General features: G+C 36.6%; 2 protein-coding genes across 5 annotated transcripts; one reads left to right on the top strand and one right to left on the bottom strand.

The window, feature by feature from the left end:
- Window positions 1–856: 856 nt before the first annotated feature.
- LOC113682095 (neuropeptide FF receptor 1-like) lies at window positions 857–14435 on the bottom strand. 4 transcript variants are annotated; one of them, XM_089208596.1, is made up of 2 exons: window positions 8790–8921; window positions 857–4298 (listed from the first exon to the last, which is right to left on the bottom strand). In XM_089208596.1, the coding sequence occupies exon 2, from the start codon at window positions 4229–4231 to the stop codon at window positions 3146–3148; it is 1086 nt and encodes a 361-aa protein (XP_089064722.1). In that variant the 5' UTR covers window positions 4232–4298; window positions 8790–8921; the 3' UTR covers window positions 857–3145. The 4 variants fall into 4 exon arrangements, with proteins under 4 accessions (XP_089064722.1, XP_089064723.1, XP_089064720.1 ...); XM_089208597.1 differs by lacking the exon at window positions 8790–8921 and adding an exon at window positions 11043–11250 and having other exon boundaries at window positions 2113–4298; XM_089208594.1 differs by lacking the exon at window positions 8790–8921 and adding an exon at window positions 13934–14435 and having other exon boundaries at window positions 2991–4298.
- On the top strand, window positions 13681–18938 carry LOC113682057 (QRFP-like peptide receptor). Its single transcript, XM_027199207.2, has 2 exons — window positions 13681–14036; window positions 17050–18938. The coding sequence occupies exon 2, from the start codon at window positions 17209–17211 to the stop codon at window positions 18331–18333; it is 1125 nt and encodes a 374-aa protein (XP_027055008.2). The 5' UTR covers window positions 13681–14036; window positions 17050–17208; the 3' UTR covers window positions 18334–18938.
- Window positions 18939–20825: the final 1887 nt, after the last annotated feature.

The following is a 20825-nucleotide window of genomic DNA, read 5'->3' as shown; positions in this document are numbered from 1 at the left end:
AAATTATCAAGCTTCTATGGTAACCAGGTTATATTAGCAAATATCCCGTATTGTCTTTGCATTCTATTCCAACTCCGCTATTTTGCATTCGATCTATGCATTTTTAACTAACGTTCTAATATATAAAATGATTAATAAGAGCAACGACATTTGTGGCTTGACTGCAGCAGCTCTATCCACAGAGACATAATCAGTCTAGATGCATTTCTTTCTCATTAATTCTCAGTGACCCACAGCCCATCGAGTAACCTGTAAATAATAGCCTGCAAAAATCGGTCACAGTGTTCGGTCCTTAATACCGAGGTCAAGGCAAGGTCATTACTTGCATATGTGCAAATCGAATAATTAGGACAAAAAAAAATAAAGAATGGCCCCTGCCTCTCATTTAGACGGCTATTTACCATCTTTTACCTTCTATAGACATATGAGTCGCCCGCTGACGTCGAATTTTACACAATATGTTCATTCCCGCGATATTGTACTAGCCGTATTTCGCCCACATTAGGAATATTCGTCTTTTAGTGTTATAGAGTGAGTATTCACCGATCCGTCGATTCTGCGATTTTAGGTCTTATAGGCTTGAAAGCATAGAGAAAATTTATGCTGCCTCCCACAATGCATGATGAGAAAATCAAGCTTAGCTTAGAAGTTTTCTAGATAGTTTGTTAATGTTGCAGCCAGTAGAGTCAGCGAACTAAAGTACTATTATTGGTATTAGGTTAAACAAAGTGAATGGTTGACATTCACCCCATTTGTGTCGTTCATTTGATTGTAAAAGTTCTTCGTCCCATACGAAGATTTCGAACGCTCAAGGCGTTTTTCATACATTTTCCTCAGCAAATCTCTCTTCAAGTCATTTCTTATTCATTACCTTTATTAAGTCTCTTTTAAGTAACTTTATATACTTTACCAACTGTGTACTTCCTATGTCTCTTACTGATATTCGTTCACTATTCTAATTGTAGAGAGCAGTTTGTTAAAACGGTTTATAGTCAAGTCGCCCGAGAGTCATCTCGCCCGAAGTCATGTCGCCCGAAACCTGAGTCATATTGCCCGAAATTTTAGTTATGTCGCCCGAAAAAAAGTCGAGTCGCCCGAAGAAACAAATACTAAAAAGATCTGAATTTCAGACTGTTAATAGGCAATAACGTTGAGAAATTTTTATCACTAAAGCGCTCTCTGTTTGCGACAACACCATGGAGATTCTTAAAGTGTTGTTCGTTCCTAACAACAAAGGGAAACGTTGTTCATTTCCAACAACAAAATGCAGCGTTGTTCGTTTGGTATGTAATCGCTTCTTACTCACGGACGTTTCGTAAGCTTGAGAAACTTTTTCTTGTTTTCTAACAATACCATGAACTCAAGACTTTGACTACACAGAAATTGATTGTATGCTCGGAACTGAAATATGTTTGAGTAACGATTCTAAAAGCGTTGTTCGTTTCTAACAACAAAGGGAAGCGTTCTCCGTTTCTAACAAAAAAATGAAGTGTTGATCGTTTGGTATGTACTCGTTTCTTACTCACGGACATTTCGTAAGCTTGAGAAACTTTTTCTTGGTTTCTAACAAAGCCATGAAGACTTTGACTACACAGAAATCGATCATATGGTCAGAAAGGCCACATGATAGACCGTAATCGTCGCACTGTAGGGCTTGTTGACTTGGTCTAACTTCATCATTACACTCAATGCTAGGATGAATGCTCATTTTGATCAGTTCGTATTCGTATTTTAGCTAGCTTTACCCTCTTCATATATACTTTGATCGGATCAAAACATACATACCGCCAGATAAAATAAATAATACAAAATATACAAAAAATACCAAAATATACATACCGCCAAAATATATATACCGCCAGAGGAAACAGTGCGCAACTACATAATTTTTGCCTATTCTGATCCTGTGGGAAATGATGCTATCAGACTACTACTGTGAAAAAAGTCACAAGCATAAACAAGAGACTGTTATCTTAAAAATATCACACTACCTTGCGCAAGGCAACAAGTTAGTTGCGTTTGTATGTTACTCGCTTTACCTTTTACCGTAACAATCGACGTTCGTTTACCAGGTGTTTTCATCTGTTATTGTTAAGAAAGTCACAAGTAGACACAACAGAACTTTACTTGTATGTTAAGCTGCATCCGTGCATTTTTTGTTATAGAAACAACGCTTCCCTCTGTTGTTAGAAACGAACAACGCTTTAGAGTCATTACTCAAACATATTTCAATTCTGACCATACCATCGATTTCTGTGTAGTCAAAGTCTTCATGGCATTTTAAGAAACAAGAAAGAGTTCCCCAAACTTTCGAATTATCCGTGAGAAGAAACGAGTACATACCAAATAAACAACGCTTCATTTTTTTTGGCAGAAACGGAGAACGCTTCCCGAAACGAAACGTCCGTGAGTAAGAAACGATTACATACCAAACGAACAACGCTGCATTTTGTTGTTGGAAATGAACAAAGTTTCCCTTTGTTGTTAGGAACGAACAACACTTTAAGAATCTTCATGGTGTTGTCGGAAACATAGAGCGTTTTAGCGATAAAAAATTTCTCAACGTTATTGCCTATTGACAGTCTGAAATTCTGATCTTTTTAGTATTTGTTTCTTCCGGCGACTTGACTTTTTTTTTTCGGGCGACATTACTAAAATTTCGGGCAACATGACTCAGGTTTTGGGCGACTTGACCGGTTACCTGTTAAAACTAGTGATACCAGCAGGAATGAAACCTCCAGGGTTGCTTGGTCCTGATTTATCTAGTAGGTAACTTGCTAAGACATGAATTCGGGTGGAAAAAAGCAATCACTTATCATGCAAAATTAAAATAAGGTAAATTTGCACTGAAAACCCGAAATGTAGCATCGGTAACCTTAGTCAGGCTGAAGTGAAAAAAAAAAGATAAATAAATAATTAAAAATAGGATTCCGGTTTTTTTTTTGCAAAATGTAGGCATTGAAAACCGTTGAGATACGGAGAGAAGAGCCTAGAGAGTAATTTTCTTAATTGACGTTCCGACAAAAAAAAACATTGCATTAATGAGTGAATCTTACCACGAGGGGAATATTATAGAGTCTTCAGTTTGGCCCCAGCTTTTAAAAATGAACACTTGAACGAGGGATCCCAGTACAAGTGTGAGTTTTTACATTGAAGTATCAACTGTCATTCGATTGAAACTTTGGTCTTTGGAAACGTCTAGCATTCTCGTATGGTCAGATCTTATCGAACCTGCTTCTCGCCCGTTGAACCATCTTTTCAGAAGATACTTGATTTCTTTTCGGTAATTTGCGTTTGTTATGGTGTAGCACACTGGATTGGCAGCGCTGTTAGCAAAAGTTAGAATGTTGCAAAATGCCACCAGCTCCCAAAATTCTGGAAATTCCTCCTCGGCTTTGCCAAAGTCCAGCCATAACCACATGATATTGGTGGGGAGAACGCAAACTGCGAACAGAATCGTTACAGCAACCAACATGCGAGTAACTTTGGCTGCTTCTTCGTTCTTGGCATGTTGAAGGGATCTGTTTTCTGTGTCCGACTTCTTCCTACCTAACTCCCTACCAATGCTTACATACGCTGCGGCGATAATGCTCAGAGGAACAACATACTGTGCAACAAAGAGGAACACGGTGTAAACCTTCCTGCTGTGAACGTTTTTCCAGGTTTCGTCGCATGACCCGGTTTCGCCGATTCCCAGAACATTTATGTAAGGAGAGACAGGTACTATGGCCAGCAGCCAAATAATTGCAATCAGACACTTAGCATTGGTGGTGCTAAGCTGACGTTTTAATGGGTGCAGGATGGCCCAGTAACGAGTCAGACTAACCGCTGTTAGTGTGAACACTGATGCAAATAAGGACATAGTCTGAAGCGGATAAAGGACACCACACATGAACGACCCGTAAGGCCACCTGTAATTCATCTCTTGAACAGGTATGTCAAATGGGATGCAAATCAGCGTGAGAGTCAGATCGGCGAAAGCCAGATTGAGAATGAAATAATTTGTGACCGTCTTCATCCTTCGCTTCCTGAATATGATGATGCAGACAAGAATGTTTCCAATAGCGCTGACCAGAAAGATGATTGTATACAAAGCGAGCTTCAAGGCCTTTGAGTAAATGTTTACTTGGCTTTCATTGGACTCTTGAGTGACATTGCTCGAGATGCCACCAAGTCCTTCTTTCGTGAGATTGAAAATCAAATTGTTTGAAGTTGAATTTGTCATCTTCATGAAAACCCGACGATCTTTTTTCCTCAGTTAAGATGTCTTCTGGCTGTTTATCACCAACCACCAGGATCTGCAAGGCGAATAAATGTTTCATAAGTGCAGTTGTAACTGCTTCACCACTGGAGTGTAAACAATATCGATAGGAAACTTTCATATCATTAAAACATTTAATTCTCGAGTGCATTTTCTTAATCAGTCATCAAAGTAATCAAACTATAGCCAAGATTTAGCTATGGATTACCGCTAAAAGTCCCAATTTCTTTACGGCGTCGAAGAAAAATCGTATCAACGATACGCTACACTTTTTGATGCCTGCTGTATATAAATTACTTTAATTTTTTGGGCGCCACACAAAACCACACAGAGCTATTAACTTATTAAAAATTTAAAGTTCAATGCCGAAGTGTTATTGGAAAAAATATATTTTCTATAGTGTTTCTCTTGCCAACCTTTCTTTCGTTTTTCTGTCTTTTTATTTTCATTATTCTGATTAATCCTTTCGTTTGTCTTTACAAATGAAAGGGTTTTCTACTCAAATTCTTCTTGCTGGTCGAAATGACATTCCCTCTAAATCTTTAAGTTGTCGCTAATATAGAGCGAAAACAAACAAACCAACCAAAAGAAAACGAAATCATAAAGCAAATAATCAAACAAACAAAATAAAAAACAAAAAATATCAAACTAGAAAAATTTGGGTTTTTTGACGTGCAGGGAAATTTAGCTAACCCGAACTCAGGGCCGCCAGCCGCAACGATTCTAATTCCTGTTCGTCAAAGAAATCGTATAAAAAAAAAAAAGCTAAAAATAGAATCAAGAGTGAAAACAGAGGAAACACGGGAAGTAGCTATCAGAGATAATACCGTGTGATATGACACAAAGTTGACCAATAACGCATTTATGAATCGTTGTTTTAAAGTGAACCTGCTGAGACAGACGAGTGTTAGACCGATGTCATTTTCATATTTAATGGCAGGTCTGTAACTCTCCGCTAACTGCGCCGATGGACATCGCTAGTCAGTCGTAGTAAATTTCGTTAAAGCATGCACTTTTCGTCAGTTATTTGCCATATACCTTGAAATCTGTATCAATAATGTAGGTGAAATAAGAAGCTTTTCTTTTAGGCTGTTTCAAGTGTAATAAAACACACTGAAAAATTTATTTACAATATATAATGAAGGACTTCTTTTAAATTAATCAAAGCATCATGCCAATATTTTCTTGCTTTATCATCAGAAATGGAGTGCAATTTGTTCAACGTTTAATTCTAACTTCGACTATTAAGCAAAATATACGAGAGAGACCGAGCGTCGAGACATTCGCACTCAGATATTGTTTAAGAATGAAATCCAACCTGTGACAGGTTACAAAATTTGATTAAGACGGTCCGTTTTTTTGCATATTTTTCATTTTGCCATGTCAACTGTAACATTCACTTTAACTTTTCTTCTTGTTTGTTCTCCCCTAGGGGAAACGTAAAGCCCGGATGAGTTTAGCAGATCGATTCATGCGACCTTAAAAATTTGCCTGACGATAAACCAAAAGAGACTTTCCGGTCCTAAGCCAACACAAAATAGTGGGACAAAATGTGTTTCATGAAAGTCATTGTGGATCACGCTAAAAGGATCTTTTTTTTTTTTTTTTCAGTCTTTTCTTTCTTTTTTTTTTTTTCATTATCATGGAGAAGAAATGTTCTTACCCATTCTAAGATTGTGAATAGGTTAGATGATTTGTTTACTAAGTGGTTTAGCCAGTATCATTTATTATTCATTATCGAAGGATTTGCAAACTTAACTTATAGCTATCCTTCATGGCTAACTATTCTAGAAACCATTAAATATTCTCCATAATAAAGGTGCACCGAGTAACATTATTGCTGGCTGAGTATATAAGCTGGCTTATTACACAGTAAATATATTGAACGCATGCTACAAGTCCTTTGTTTCTTCAGACGCCACGGTCCTTTCTCTCAATGTTGAGTCAACTCTCATAGCCAAAATGGATTTCGAATCATAATTTAAATATTGAATAACTACCCATCACAAGAATCTTCTCGAATTTCCTTAGCATTAGGGATCATTTCCGCAATCTTCTTTATTGTGCGCGTTGTCAATCGACTATCATTCCCACTTTCCAGAATCGTCTCGTGAACGGAAATTTCAAAGTGTCAGAAAACAATTGGAATCGAGCTCACACAAAAACCTACTTAGAAACTCGGGATGATAGCGGACATAAAATGCAAATCACTGTACGATTCTTGCGTGAGAATAACAGTTAGATGTCCACTTTTGAACGCGGTTACCCGATTGACTGGGAAATGATAATTGTAAATACAATTACCCAAAATTAAAGTTGCTTACTTGAAAAAAGCGCCCTCCAAGATGTAGGTTATTCGCCTTACTGCCCTTTCAAAATGATGTGTCTGGCAAATTAGAAGTATAATTTAAAGAGCGGCGTATTGAACAAGAATATGCATGAAATTGGACACATTTGTTTGCCGAAGTTTTGGCTACCTCAAATAAAACAACTGTCATAGTCAAACCGGCTGCATAAGCAAAGTAATGATCGTGTCAAAGAATATCTAGTAAAACATTTGCTTGATGTGTTTATGGAGACAAGTTTTCCTTCGCAAAATGTCAGTTTTTGAGATTCTTCAAGTATGAGTTTGAAGTCATTACTCAGAGTTGTCCACATAAAATTGGTGGAACATGATCGTAAACACATGAAAACGCGTCTGCCGACTAAAAACAATTACTACTGTGATATGTAACATGGAGCAAATTTGAATACGAAATGAACAAGAAAATGTATCAAAACAAAAAGAGCTTGGCAATATATTTTTTTTGAACACCCGCTGTTTAGATTAAGATTTGGCGGTACATGGATTGTTTTCGGTTTCCTAATTTCAAAACGATGGATCGAATTGCAAGCCTTCTTCTCAGTTTCAGGTCAGATAAGCCTAATTTGATTTGTATTCGCTTAAATTTGCTTCAGAAAGAGGATACTTTTTAAAAGAATTTTTATATAAATGGCTTATTTATTTCTGTTTTTTGAACGACATATTGTTTTGCCAGGCAATAATAAGCCGCTCAGAGAGAAACTAATAAAAGCAAGGTTCACATTAGCCTTTTAAAAGCTTATATTACTTCCAAGAATACGTTGTAATTTTCAGCGTGAAGCACAATAATACATTTAGTCCCTTTTGGTGAATTAGAATGCTTTAAGCAATTGAAACATTTGAAAGACATCAAGGGAATACGACACAGATTATTGACCTGCAAATAAAGAAAAGATGATTGACATCGTCCTAACACTTCAAAAAAATAAGGTCTCTCTTTGATCTTGTTTATGACTGGTGAGTTTGTGGTGTGAAAGAAATATGTTCGCCTACAGCTTTAGAATGCTTTTTATAACCGTAAATACTGTAATTGTGGCCCTTCGATCAATTACCTCGTTTCCATTATGACATTTTGTACCGAGGTATGCTTATCAATCGGATACGCGTTTTCTGCTGCTCTTGTCTCCAAAAGTATATTTCCTCAAATCTTCTTCCTACAGTCAGCTAACATTGCTGCTCTCGATTCGATGAATAATCCCCTAGTGTTGTGTCCATTTAATAAAAAACTGATTTAAAGTAAATTATACAAAGGAAGAAAAACGAAGACACAAAAAACACACACAAAAAAATTTGAAGCTGTAAAAAATTAAATTATAAATTATGAAATTATTTACCTGGAAGGCGCTCTTTCTGATGTACAAGTAATTTTTGTGAAAATCTGATTGTAGTTTGAAGAACACTATTGTTGCGTATGGCGGGCCTATTTGATTGAAGTTGTCATTTGCAAGAGCTAGAAAAATCGTATTTATTAATTTCATTTCCCATATTATTCTTAGTATTGCTATGATTATTGCTATTGTGACAATCATTATTATTTCTCTTACAGGCACTTTTACCTACCATCGTCAGTTTCGTTTCCTTTTAATAGTTTCTCTTCCATTTATGGTTACTCTTAAAAATGTTGAATTTTCTTACGAGGAATACGAGTACTCGATTATATTCTATAATAGTAGTTTAACTGGAAATTTCATGCTACAATGAATTTCTTATTCTATTACTATCATCAACGCTCTTTTGTTGTTGCTTTTTGTTTTGTTTGTTTATTTCGGCGAAGAGGGCATTAAACCTGCTTCTAGGTAAGCGGTAATTGTTTTCACTAACATCATTGTGCCATGAGATGTCTTATTTTAACAAACTGATAAATCAAATTTTATTTTTGCGGAAAAATAAACACGACGTTAAAAGGCACACACAAAGGTTGCTAACTTCGATTTTAACCTGACACGCACTTAGTCGAAGGCAGAACAATTTTCAAAGATTATTTGACAAAAGGTGTCAATGAGAATAGATTTGATATTTCAAGTAAACTATGCTGCCCGGCATTATAAACTAAGGCAATAAGGAAATAACATGCCAGCGTGTTAATTGATATTCGCATGCTAATTGAGTTAAATTTCTTCCCGTGCTCTTTCTGTACAATACTTTAAGCGACCAAAAACGCCTTACCTTGATGGAGCGAAGACTGACTCCCAATTTAGCGTTTCAGAAAGCGCGAATCCTCTTTTTATTGTTCAGAGTTGAGAACGCGGCTTAGCATGTAAATGCTCCCCTTATCAAGGGTGTTAAGCTCGTTTACACCGCCTAAACTCAAACAAAAGAGGTGACATGTTGCTTCCTTGACTCACAATATTGACTAACACGTAACGCAGTAACACGTAGGTGGATTACGTTTGACTCGCCAACGAAACTTCTCGTCAATGAAAATGAGTCACGTTTGTCACGTTTTCGTTTTAACTATTTACTACTAGTAAGTTGAATCATTCACCTTTCCCAAGGTTATAACTTCAAAACTATCGAAATTATATTTAACAAATTTAATGACATCCATAAACTTTTATGTGCAAAATAAAAAAAGAATTTTTAATCGCTTTGAAGTGAGCCGACTCTGAATTTGCAAAGCAAATACCTTTTGAGGTATTACTTCGATTATTGTTATACGTCCTATTGCTTCCGATTGCTAGATGATATTAAAACGATTCTATCTTGTATTCTACTCAGTTTTGCACCGATCCATCTAATTAACTCAAAACGTATTCACACAACATATCTTGTTCTGTTGGCCGAAAATGCAAACTCTAGGATGATTAAATTCAAATGGGCTTAGGTATAATTTCCTTTTTTAACTTTATATTTTTTCTCGAAACAATTTCCTTTACTATTATTATTAGCCATCCCGCCGCCAAGCCTATAACTTTATTTCCTTCAAGAGGGTAAGGAACAACACGCGGGATTATTAAACGTTTGTGGATCAGAATTTAGAAAAGGAAGGTTATCTTTAGAAAAACGTTTTGGTGACTCTTAGACGATTTGAGTGGTTTGTACGATCTCACGAACAGTAGATTATAGTCCGGGGCCACCTTAGCTTGGATGGTCTCTCACTCTACGAAGTGAATAATGTCAACTGTCTCAGTTGAACTTGAATTATAGATAAAACGAAGGCATTGAACCTGTTTTAAAGTTCCAGACACAAATTTGAAAATGTTCTCAACCTTCGGACAGAAACGTTTACCGGGGCCAAAAGCAAGTGTAGTGGTTGGAACCCGGTGGTTCAAGTTATTTTGCAAATTATCTTGAAACCGCTTTGTAATTTACAAGTCATGAGAAATCAATGTACGCGATGCCTGGTGAATACGCTACTGGGGGTCGTGACGTCAACTAGGTTGAAAAGTTTCCAAGAAAAATGAATGAATGTTGACTAAATAACTAAATAAACTAATGAATACAAGAAAGCATTGTTTGTTTGGTTTGTTGATGGGACTCCCTTACTCCAGTTACTACAGAAACACTAGCTTTTACCTCACAACTTTAAATGCAAGACACGTCTCAATGCAAAATATGTGAGTAGCTTTTCAAAATTGTAGAAATGTTTGCACGATCAAAGGACAATTGTACCCTAGAAAAATTTGTTTTTGGCGTTCATTTTGTTCATGAGAAAAATTTCCTCATATCCTGATGCATACGCATAAAAAAATTGAATTTAATCTTTAAAGATCAGGTTTAAATATGAATTTGTAGTCATCATATTAAAATCTGTTGAGATTATGAGTTCTGGCACGTAGAGCATACCCTTCTTTAAACTCTATTTAAAAGCATAACCACAAACTGAAAGTCACTAAACTGTTCACGGAGTAAGACCTTGGTTTCATTTTTATAGGGACAAAAACACAAGAAGCGCGGGAAATTTTCTTATCGTTTCAGGCAGATCATTGCTTTATTTATTTGTAATTGCCTCGTGAATTGAACGCGAAGGTCAACACGGAATTAGCTTACTCGACTAAATTTGGCATTGTTAGTTTCCTTCGCGCCTATATACAAACGTTGTTGATGGAAGAAGGATAGTTCTAATGTTTAATATATCTTCCGATTATTAGAAGGTAACAAAGATCAGTACATTGTCGGTATCTATTCAAAAAGCCGAATGACCTGAGGCGAAAAATTGAGTTGATGACTCGCATTCGTCAGTACTTTTTTTTCCCCTTTTTTCGATTATTCTCTTAAAACTAATTCGTTCTTCTTCTTCTTTTATTTTATTTTCATAAAAAAATTTACTTCATTATAATCAGTTTGTGTTCCGTGTTGCCCCTGTTATATGAGTGATTGTTCCTTTTGATCCCACCTTTCGAGTTAAAATATATTTGGAGTTTTTTAACATGAGTCTTGTTTCGCTTACATCATCGACGAAATTACAGAGTGACATACCTGACTAATAACGAACAATATGAGGATCAGTTAAGTGATGTTGACGGCCGAGCGTTTCTTGCATTCCAAGATCATGGCATCATCGCTTCAGCTTCATTTGTACATGAAAAATTTGGGATCACTTTATCATAAAGTGAATGCACTCAGGCTTTCGGCGGATTTGGCAGGAGAAGCGATTATTCCAACTCTAGCCACATGTGTAGCATTCAATTGATCCGAAAGGTGCTTTGGCTGATAAGGATTCAGGATATGGAAGATCAATAAAGCATTACGCTGATAAAAAATTACGCTAAACTTGATATAAACATCGATATTGGTATAACGATGCAGTACCCATCAACATCAAACGCATTCTACGTGAAAATTAATTCTAACCTAAAAACTTCAGTACCAGCATATTGTGCTTTAAAGCAAGCGGTGAAAAAAGGCCATTTTCATGATTAAAAATCGCGATTGTATTAATCATAGAAAAGAAAAGCCTAGTGTTTTGTCCTAAGTGTGTTGAAAAAAGCCTGACGCGAGGCAAATGAACTAATATTTGCTCACATCTAAGTAAACCTTAAAAAATGGGTCTATTAAAAAGACAAAGCTCACATTTTTTTTTCATTCTGGAAGAAACAGACAATTTTGCTCTATTTAAATCATCAAGGTTTCCATAAGAGAACACTTAAAATCATTATTCAATGCAAAACGCGATGCGGTTATTTGCCGTAGACTTTCCACTAATCTAAAAAGCTATATTTCTCATAAGAATTTGTAAGTTTGTTTTTCCGCTTGCAAATGTTTTAAGCATGGAATAAGTTTCCATCGAGATAATACAAAACATGCAGTAGATGGTGATAGAAATCGAAGCACAATACTCAATCTGCATAATATGATCCAAACTGATAAAGTTTTAGCAAGCCTTAGAGCAGCAAAATTGTGAACTTTCGTGTTGATTATGCGAAAACGTGACAGTTCCAATCAGTTATTCTACTCACATCAGTTACAGTGGCGTACACCGTTTGGTGATCATGATGCCAGATAACGACGTAGAGAAGTATGTGTCATAAGGGCAAAAGGATGACACGTGCAAAGGATTCTCAGTTGATAATTGCGTCTGCTTTAAAGCTTTCAGTTCCCAGATTTATAAAACCAATTTACGAAAAAAAGTACGAATTAGGTAACCGTAAGTTCATTGAACTATGCCATCCTCTATGGGAAGATCATTCATCGAGTGAAAAAGTACAAAACAAAGTACTCAGGATTTTCATATTCATTTTCCTATTGTTTGAAATATGCATTGGGTTAATTTTCGTCGCTCTTGTTGTTAAGAAAATTAAAAAGCGTGATCAATTTTCTAACTTTGAAGCGCTATATGCCGACAATGAATTACATTTCTTTGATTTACTGATTAACTTTGCCTTCACGAAAATTTAGAAAACTTTCGGAATGACATCTTTAAAAACCTAGTTTAAGAGAGAAGTGTTACTGGTGTTGGATGCAAAAAAAAAGAAAAAGGAAAAGAGAAAGAAAAGGCCATATGGGTTGGAATTTTAATAAACAGGATGAGTGATGTATTCAATATTCTTTGGGAAACATCATCGCGGATGACATCTCTATCCTAGTTTCTTTCCACTTTAATATCAGGAGACGTTCCAGTACCTTTAAAGAGCTCGATAATTTACTTTCAATTGCAACATGGAAATGCATGCACGTTTAGCACAGACACGTTAATCCTTTTCAGTAAAAAAAAAATGATTTCTGATTCTTCTCTCAGTGTATCACACACAATGTGTATAAATATATATCGTATACATATCGATTTATTATTTTCCACCTGTGAATCAATCTTTGCAACCATAAGGATGAAAAAGGAACTTATTCGGGCGAGAACGAGTGGAGCGCTATTTGAAAAGAGTATTGCGTTTTTCCTTGGAATCTCGCAATCGTTCAGCTCCACTAATTTTTTTTATCAAAACTACCTCAAGCTGACCTTAATTTTCTTGCACAATAAACGTGCACAATATTAATTTATCCCTGACGAGGAAAAAAAGGAAAATCTTATTTTTCAGATTGCTGCTAGCGTTGATCCTAAAAAATATACATATAAATGGATAAAGCAATACAAAACATATTTGAAGAAGAAGAAAAGGAAAGCTTTTCTTATGAGCAACGCGTATTGCTAGTGAATTTCTGCCCAACGAACGCTTTTGGAAGTTAAGTATTGTAATTCAGTGTTTCTAAAGCAACTGAAATTCCCCTGAACGATTTTTCGCCGTCGGTGTGCGATCGTCTATGAATGACCCCGCCATCAGCGACTTCAAACTGAGCACTCTTTGTTTGTGAAAATTGCGCTGACATTGTCACGTTCAGCCATTTGATAAAAACATATTGACCAAATCGTTCCAAATTTTGGGCTAATGAAGTCGACACTCGAAGAATTTCAGGGTATATCCCCGTAATGAAATACGTATTCTGCTAAGGTGCAAGACCACAATTATTTGCACAAACACAATGCAGACTATTTTCATTGCCGACGCCTGCATTATCAGAAACTCGATCGAGCCGCAAAATGCATGTCCCTTATCACCTCGCAATCCATGTCATAACGTCGGCCTGTGGAGCTAATTTGCTCTTGTGGTTGAAGGCTAAAATTAGATCTCTCCCACATCATTCCGACAAAACAGAATTGGCAATGCTGAAAAGTGAAATTCTTAAGCACTGTTTTCATTTGTCGTTTTCCTGCGTGTATCTAGCTGTGCCGGTAAGATGATAGATAACATCATTAACGCTGCCCTTTCGCCTTTCCTTAGAGTATATCCTGTATAGCCGAATGTAGTGGCCTACGTTCCATCCGTGATCAAGTATTACTTGGCTTTTTAAAGAACAAATTCAAAGTGCAACATTACCTTGGCTACGTTGGACGTTCAGTCAACAAGCTCACGTCTCCTGACCAGTCCTGAGTTGTTCTGTTCTAATATAATTGAAGAATTTATCTCTAGGAGGAAGTCGGTGAGTAATTCATAAATAAGTTAGAAGCATATTGCAGCCAGGAATGGCTATTTCTCACCATATAATTGTCCTAAAATTATTTTCGTCCGAAAATTTTTCCCAGTGACTCAGTTATGGTTGGGGGCCAAAATCTGTGTCATCATTGCATTTAGTTATCACGCATCAATTTGAGTGGAAAGCATTCTTCATAATGTATATATCTGGTACGAAAAGGAATAAAAAAAATACGCCGTTTGCCTTGAATATTGGTAATTGTGGATGGGAATTGAGGCAATTAGACTTGCCAAAGATAAAATATGGGGGAAGATTAGTCGTTTGCACAGTTAGAAATCTTCTGTTCACATCAGGCATCCGTAGAACCCAACGCAAATGCCAAACCATTAAAATTTTCCTCCACAGATCATTGATGATCATTGATGATCATTGATGATCGTTGGAAAAATCTAATCAAAATGTTCCATTATGGCTCTCAGGAATTGTAGATTGACAGCCGGGTATCTAAAATGCAATCTCTGGAAAATATCACGATCCAAACTACCTTTTAACCGCACCTGGCTTAGTGACAAGAGAGGTGACCCACGGAGAGAAGGGCAACAGCCTACGGCACTATTTGAATAAAAAAAGAACGGCTTTAGTTTGGAACATTTTCCGGGCATGATAACATTGTCTAGACGGAACTTTCCTTCACACGCCATCCAGCGTGGACCGATTTCAATACAATTATATCGATAATCTTGTTACAAGGCTCTTTGCGCCACACTTTGTTTTATTTTGCTAAGATAAATGAAAGTGAATAATAGATAAATTGAAAGAAAAAGCGACAAAGATCCCATGCCTGTCTTTCCTCTAAGACAAAAGGGTTGACCTATAAATAGATGGGGCAATTGCCAACAGTGCAATGAACATCTTACAGCCCAAACGACAAAGACCATTACGATCTTTTTTTCCCTCATATGGATCACCATGAAGTATCGAGACTGTTCATCAGTAATAGACTTTTATTTTTAGATATAAGTGATAAGACTTTCAACGATTCCTTTGCAAGCATATAATCAATCGAATTTCAAGTGCTTAAAATGCGTTTGGTGTTCACGCATTTTCATGGCACGGGAAAAAACTTTGCAGGGATTTGAAAGTCTTAATGCAAGGTAAAGTTATAGAAAAAATAACGTGAATTCAAAAGGAATTTTCGTATTTTGTATTAGTTTAATACAGCTTTTGCCTTGCATCGTATTCTTTGAACTGAGATCAAAAGATTTGAAAATAAAGGAATAAAACTCTTCCTCTTCGTGAACTGACAGTTTTGATTCTGTGCTCGTTTGGAAAAGTTAATCATAAGCGTATCACGCGCTACGAATACATATGTTTATATTTAAATTTTACTCCTCCATTTCCCGTGAAAATATCTTTGCAACGACAGGAATTACAACCTGGCTATCTCCATCCATTAGGACAATTTATGCTACTCACTTGAAACTGAGACAGACGACCAGTAACGACTTACAAAAAGACGAAAAAAGTAACAATTCGATTAGTATGACGTAAACTGCATATTCCATTAGTGAGAAAAAAAGCTTGGCTTAAAAACAAAAGGAAAAGATACAGGATTAATCTCCAGACTAAGAGACTGGTGCGCTGCTGTTCCTCTTTTTTTTTTATGAAATAAATTACCATTGAGGTGTCGGATGACAATAAACGTCGTTATGTCAAAGCAGATTGTGCAAAGCTTCAGCGATCGCGTGCAATGTTCGACAAAAGTGTGCTTTGAGGTAAGTGCACGTGGACTTAATGTCAATAGAGAGAGTAATGGGATTTAGAGGGAAATTAGAAACTTAACACTAAAGCTACAAAGGGATGGATTTTTATGCCCTGACGTACAGTTCTATGGTCATTTTGACCCTATGCGCTGCGTTTCTTTCTGAAAAATATGTATTCTGTTTCATCTTTAAATTCATTGACTTCCACCTGGTGGAAAAGCAAGGAAACATCCTTCCAGACGAGAACTTTATTACTGCATCTCTACAAAAGCGGCAAAACTGTTTTAAGTTTATCAAGTCGGTCATAATGTTTCTGTACAAGAGCCGAAGCTTAGCAATTCATGATCAGTGTCTATATTTATGTAAAATTCTCAGGGTAGGGATGTGCTCCGCAAAAGCTATGGACCATGCATGAACGAGCCAAAGAGGAAAAAAACAATAAACAGCCGTACGCTATTTACATGCACCACATACAACTTCCATGATTGCATTTGTTTCTTAAAAGTGAAAGCCCCAGATCCTCACGTTCCGCCCGTGAGTGCCCTCAGTTACATAACAATGTGAAAAAATGTATCTACAGTATGTGGAAAGACAAATGGACTTAAACCAGCAGGTGAAAAAAAAAAAAAAAACAGACAAAAAATCGCAGCAATCTAACAAAATTTGGTTCAGCTGTCCTAACAGCCTTTTGTAGGAGTCATGGAACGAGTTTGTTGCATAATAATCAGCACAGACTCACATGTTTCAGGCGTGAGTAGCCGTGCTTCATTCGCAAGTGCCGCTGGCGTGTAGTATTGAGTTTTGCGTTTCCTATTTGCCTCCAGAGATGGAACACAAACGAGCTTTAATTAAAAAATAAACTTAATGTATATATTTTAAGTTTGAAAGGCGTTTCTGTAATGGTGATAACTAAAGTTGCTGTTTCCGAAAAAATATATCATGTCAGAAAGGCGTTTCCGAACTAATCGATAAATACCATGGTTACCCTATAGGTCACTCTTAAAGGAAAGAGGAAAAAAGAAAAGAAGATTGTAGCACAATCTGCGATATAGATTTTTTTTGCAAGATTTAGCCGTTTTCTGTATTCCTTCGTCAAGGTAATGACGCCTACGCCTCATAACATACGCCAAAGCTAATCAACAAACCTATTGTGGAACGCTTAATGCCTTCAACAAGGAAGTCATTTCTGTCCTTAAACTTGCGATGAAGGATTATATAAGTTAATCCTGTTTCCTTTGTTTTGTTTGCCAACACAGTGTGCATGGTTATTCCTTACGTCAATCGCAGCGCTGAGAAAACGAAGGCCATTTCATCTAGAACTGAACAAGTTTCGAAGCCCTAAGAATTGAATGCTTAACCGGTGAAATCGGAGGTCTACGTCCTATCTAAACATTGTTGCAGTACTGGTGCAAGAAATGATGGCGAACTCCAGCCTCAATAACAATTCATCGGATGCTTTTGGTAACCCCTCGCAAGTGTTTACATCATCAAGCGAAAGCTTTGAGTTTAAAGTCATCAAACTTTTCTTTTATGCCTTGATTTTCCTATTAAGCGTCTCTGGAAATACTCTCGTCTGCTCTGTTATCATAAAAAGACGCCGAATGCGAACTGTCACTAATTATTTCATACTAAACCTCGCAGTGGCTGACCTGGCAATAACCTGTGTCTGCATTCCGTTTGACATACCAGTTCAAGAAAATAATTACAGATGGATTTATGGTTCTCTGATGTGCAAGCTTTTGTATCCTCTGCAAACTATTGCTGCGCTTGTTTCCATCCTTACTTTGGTGGCTGTGAGTCTTAACCGGTTTTGGGCGATTGTCTACCCGCTGCGAAGCCAGCTTACCAAACCACGTGCAAAAGCTATCATTTCCGCAGTATGGGTGTTATCAACATTGATCACTCTTCCTTATATCTTAGTGTTGCGCCTTGACCAAAATGTAATGAGCTGCGAAGAAATCTGGCCTAAGAATTTGAATTACCGGAGAGCTTACACCTTGTCACTTTTCCTTGTTCAATACGTTACTCCTCTGATGATTATAGCCTTCGCGTACCTTAAAATCGCGCACGAGATGCGCAAATGCGTTCAGAAAACGAATTTGATTAATTCTGACCGAGGCCTCGTGGACTCGCAGCGTCAAAAAGAGGCGAGGCGTGTTGTACGCATGTTGGCCGTAGTCACCACTCTCTTCGCTGTCTGCGTTCTGCCGAATAATCTCATGTGGCTCTGGCTGGATTTTGGAAACGGAGCAGAGTATGAACATTTCTGGGATTTGGTCGCCGTGACAAACATTATACTATTTGCCAACAGTGCAGCTAACCCAATAGCCTACACTCTTTGTAACGAAAACTTCAGAGATGAATTTCGGCTTTACTTATCATGCGATCGAGAGATGTATAAGTCGATTCTGGCGATATCCTCGCCTCAAAAAACGACCTGCTTGAGTTACACAGAAGTACTGATACAAGCCCAGAGGCAATCGGCGAAGGCAAACAAGCTAAACCAGATACTGAAAGAGACTCGAGAAACTGATGTGTAACACAACTATCCAAACTGATACTGCGATCGTTTCCTGATAGATAACTACGTTTCTGTAATTTTATTAAGGAATGGTAAAAGAAGATCTTCCCCTTGGAAACAATATTATTTAAATTTCCATGATTGAGAAGTATGTGTTTCAATGAAATACTTGTGAGAGGATTACACAACCTTTCTAAAATTGTCTGAAAATAGACAATGTGCAGCTACAAGTAAAATTAGGAAAAAGGTTATTCTCAGACTGAAAAGTCGGAGGATAAAAAAAAAACACATGTATAGCAGAGAGCTTGAGATAGCCTTCCACGTTTTCTCCTCAAAAAATGAGAAATAAGCAAGAAATATGCTTATTAGAAAGCATTCGGATCGATTACTTCAGTGGAATTAAATAGTTTTATGTCACTGACCCGTAATCAGACGAGTAAGTGCCCATCTTGAGCTTGACCTTGACATTTGCATGTGTCGAGAAAAAGAGGGTTAAAATGGCATATAAAAATGGAACAAATATGGAGAAAATACAGAAGCTCACGAACATAAATGCTATTAGTTCAATACTTCGCAATTTTTAATCCGTAACGATTCGATTAAAATATAATCTTGTTCAGCCAATAATCGTCTTTGACTCATATGAATATTGTAAATAAATTTAGCAGAATCACGAAACAGCATATTTGAGAGAATAGTCAAGTGTTCTGTTGCAAGAGTCCATGCCAAGTATACTTCTAGTTTAGAATATGTTCACAATTATGTGATTTTAAAAAAACTTTGAACAATTTAAACAAAGCGTCCCCTAGTTTTACTTCTGTAATTAGGCTGGAACTTGATAAGTTCACCTGAGCAGACCATTTCAATTGAACGGTCAAGGACGTTTTTTTTTTATCTCCCATTAAGTCGGCTCGTCCAGTCAGCACAAAACATGCACTCTCCATAAAATGTAAAATTTCGCCATTTTTTTTTTTAACATTCTTTTTGCGTGGAGTTGTTTCAACGGATTTATGTCTGATCCTAGGTGACCAATATCGTTTGTTCTGTCAACCAATCTATCACTTTCTCGTTCCTAAAAGTGTGGTATTTTAATTGCAATTTTTATTGCATGAAAATGTTTGAAAAAAATTCGGGGAGCACTGCTGTTTATTCGAACGACTTCATTAGTTAGGCCGTTTCTTTACTTAGAAAGCGTTGCCTATTCATAACTAACTTCTTGATCGTTGCTATTCACAGCCGACTGCAATGGTAGAAATCCAAGCACAATTTTATCTCTTGCTGAAACCCAAATTTATGGATTGAGTTTATGTTGCTATATGTCCTAAAAACTTAAAATGTATAAAAAAAATAAAAAAAAACGGAAGTATACCAATCAATTCACTGTGATCAGGAGGAGGTAGAAGTATGCTTATCGAGAGTTATTATTGTTTGGCTCTTTCGCCGTCGTTATTAACATCCAAAAGAAAATTTCTGAAAAATATTCTGTGTTAGCACACAAATTATTGCACTGGTTTGTTTGGCATTAGAGAAGACTTGAGGTGAAAAAATGTACGAAGTTATATGTTTACATTGTGTATCAGCAAGGAATGTTAAAACTAATCATGATCTTTAATAATAGTATGTCTTGAATATGTACATAAAAAAGTAAAAAGTTTAGATTTCCGCATGATTCGTGGGCCTCACGATAACTGACCGATGTAGCTGAAAAGACCGAAAAGAAAAATCACCTTAAAGTAATTTTAAAATTTCCAATGGTCGATAAGGAAATCAAGGCTGAAAAAGCGCCTTGAAACGTGTCTATGTTTTAAAATCTGATTGAAAACTATGATTATCCTACAGGAACAGTATAATTATCGCAATTAACACACAGTAAACTAACAATTTACAGTTCACTCACACTTTCTAGAAGTTCTATATTTTGTAAACAAAGATATAATTTTCATTTCTATTTCATCTAAAACCTGAATATTAAGCGAACAATTTGTTCAATTGAAAAGTAATATATAAAACACAAACATGATTAAGTATTACCGCCAGAATTCTTCCTCACACGGAATATGTTTGTCTCAAAGATTTTAGCATTTTTTAATCGGCCAGAAGACAACGAAATTAGGCTGTGCCTACTTAAAATTTAGCTTCCAAGAGACCAAGACAATTATAGGAAGAAACATACCCACAAATAAGCTTCTGGAACAAACACTTATTTCAGTGGGTAGGGCGATAACGAAAAAAATACTGAAAATTAATTCAAACGCCAGAGAACGTTGGTGTACAAGGACATTTTCAGAGCAATTATTTTTATCACAATATTTCGGTGTAAATCACGTTTCAGATGCTGACTGAAAAGGCGCCTTCTGTTTCCACAGTGTTTTTCTTCACAGTTCACGATTAATTTTCACCGTTGAGTGCTCGCGCCGTATCATTTGCACATTAAAAATTAGATAAAGCTTCTGTGTAGCGAACTTTATATTTGGAGATTTGATTGGTTTCTGTCGTTATTAGTACGTTTAA

This window comes from Pocillopora damicornis, chromosome 6 (assembly GCF_964200805.1).
Source record: "Pocillopora damicornis chromosome 6, jaPocDami1.2, whole genome shotgun sequence".
NCBI classification, from domain to species: domain Eukaryota; kingdom Metazoa; phylum Cnidaria; class Anthozoa; order Scleractinia; family Pocilloporidae; genus Pocillopora; species Pocillopora damicornis.
The sequence above is the reverse complement of the archived record's forward strand: the minus strand, read 5'-3'. Positions and strand labels throughout refer to the sequence as shown.

Bases quoted from the DNA above. Each gene is read 5' to 3' on its own strand.
- LOC113682095 (XM_089208594.1), bottom strand. From the start codon at position 4,231: ATGAAGATGACAAATTCAACTTCAAACAATTTGATTTTCAATCTCACG.
- LOC113682057 (XM_027199207.2), top strand. From the start codon at position 17,209: ATGATGGCGAACTCCAGCCTCAATAACAATTCATCGGATGCTTTTGGT.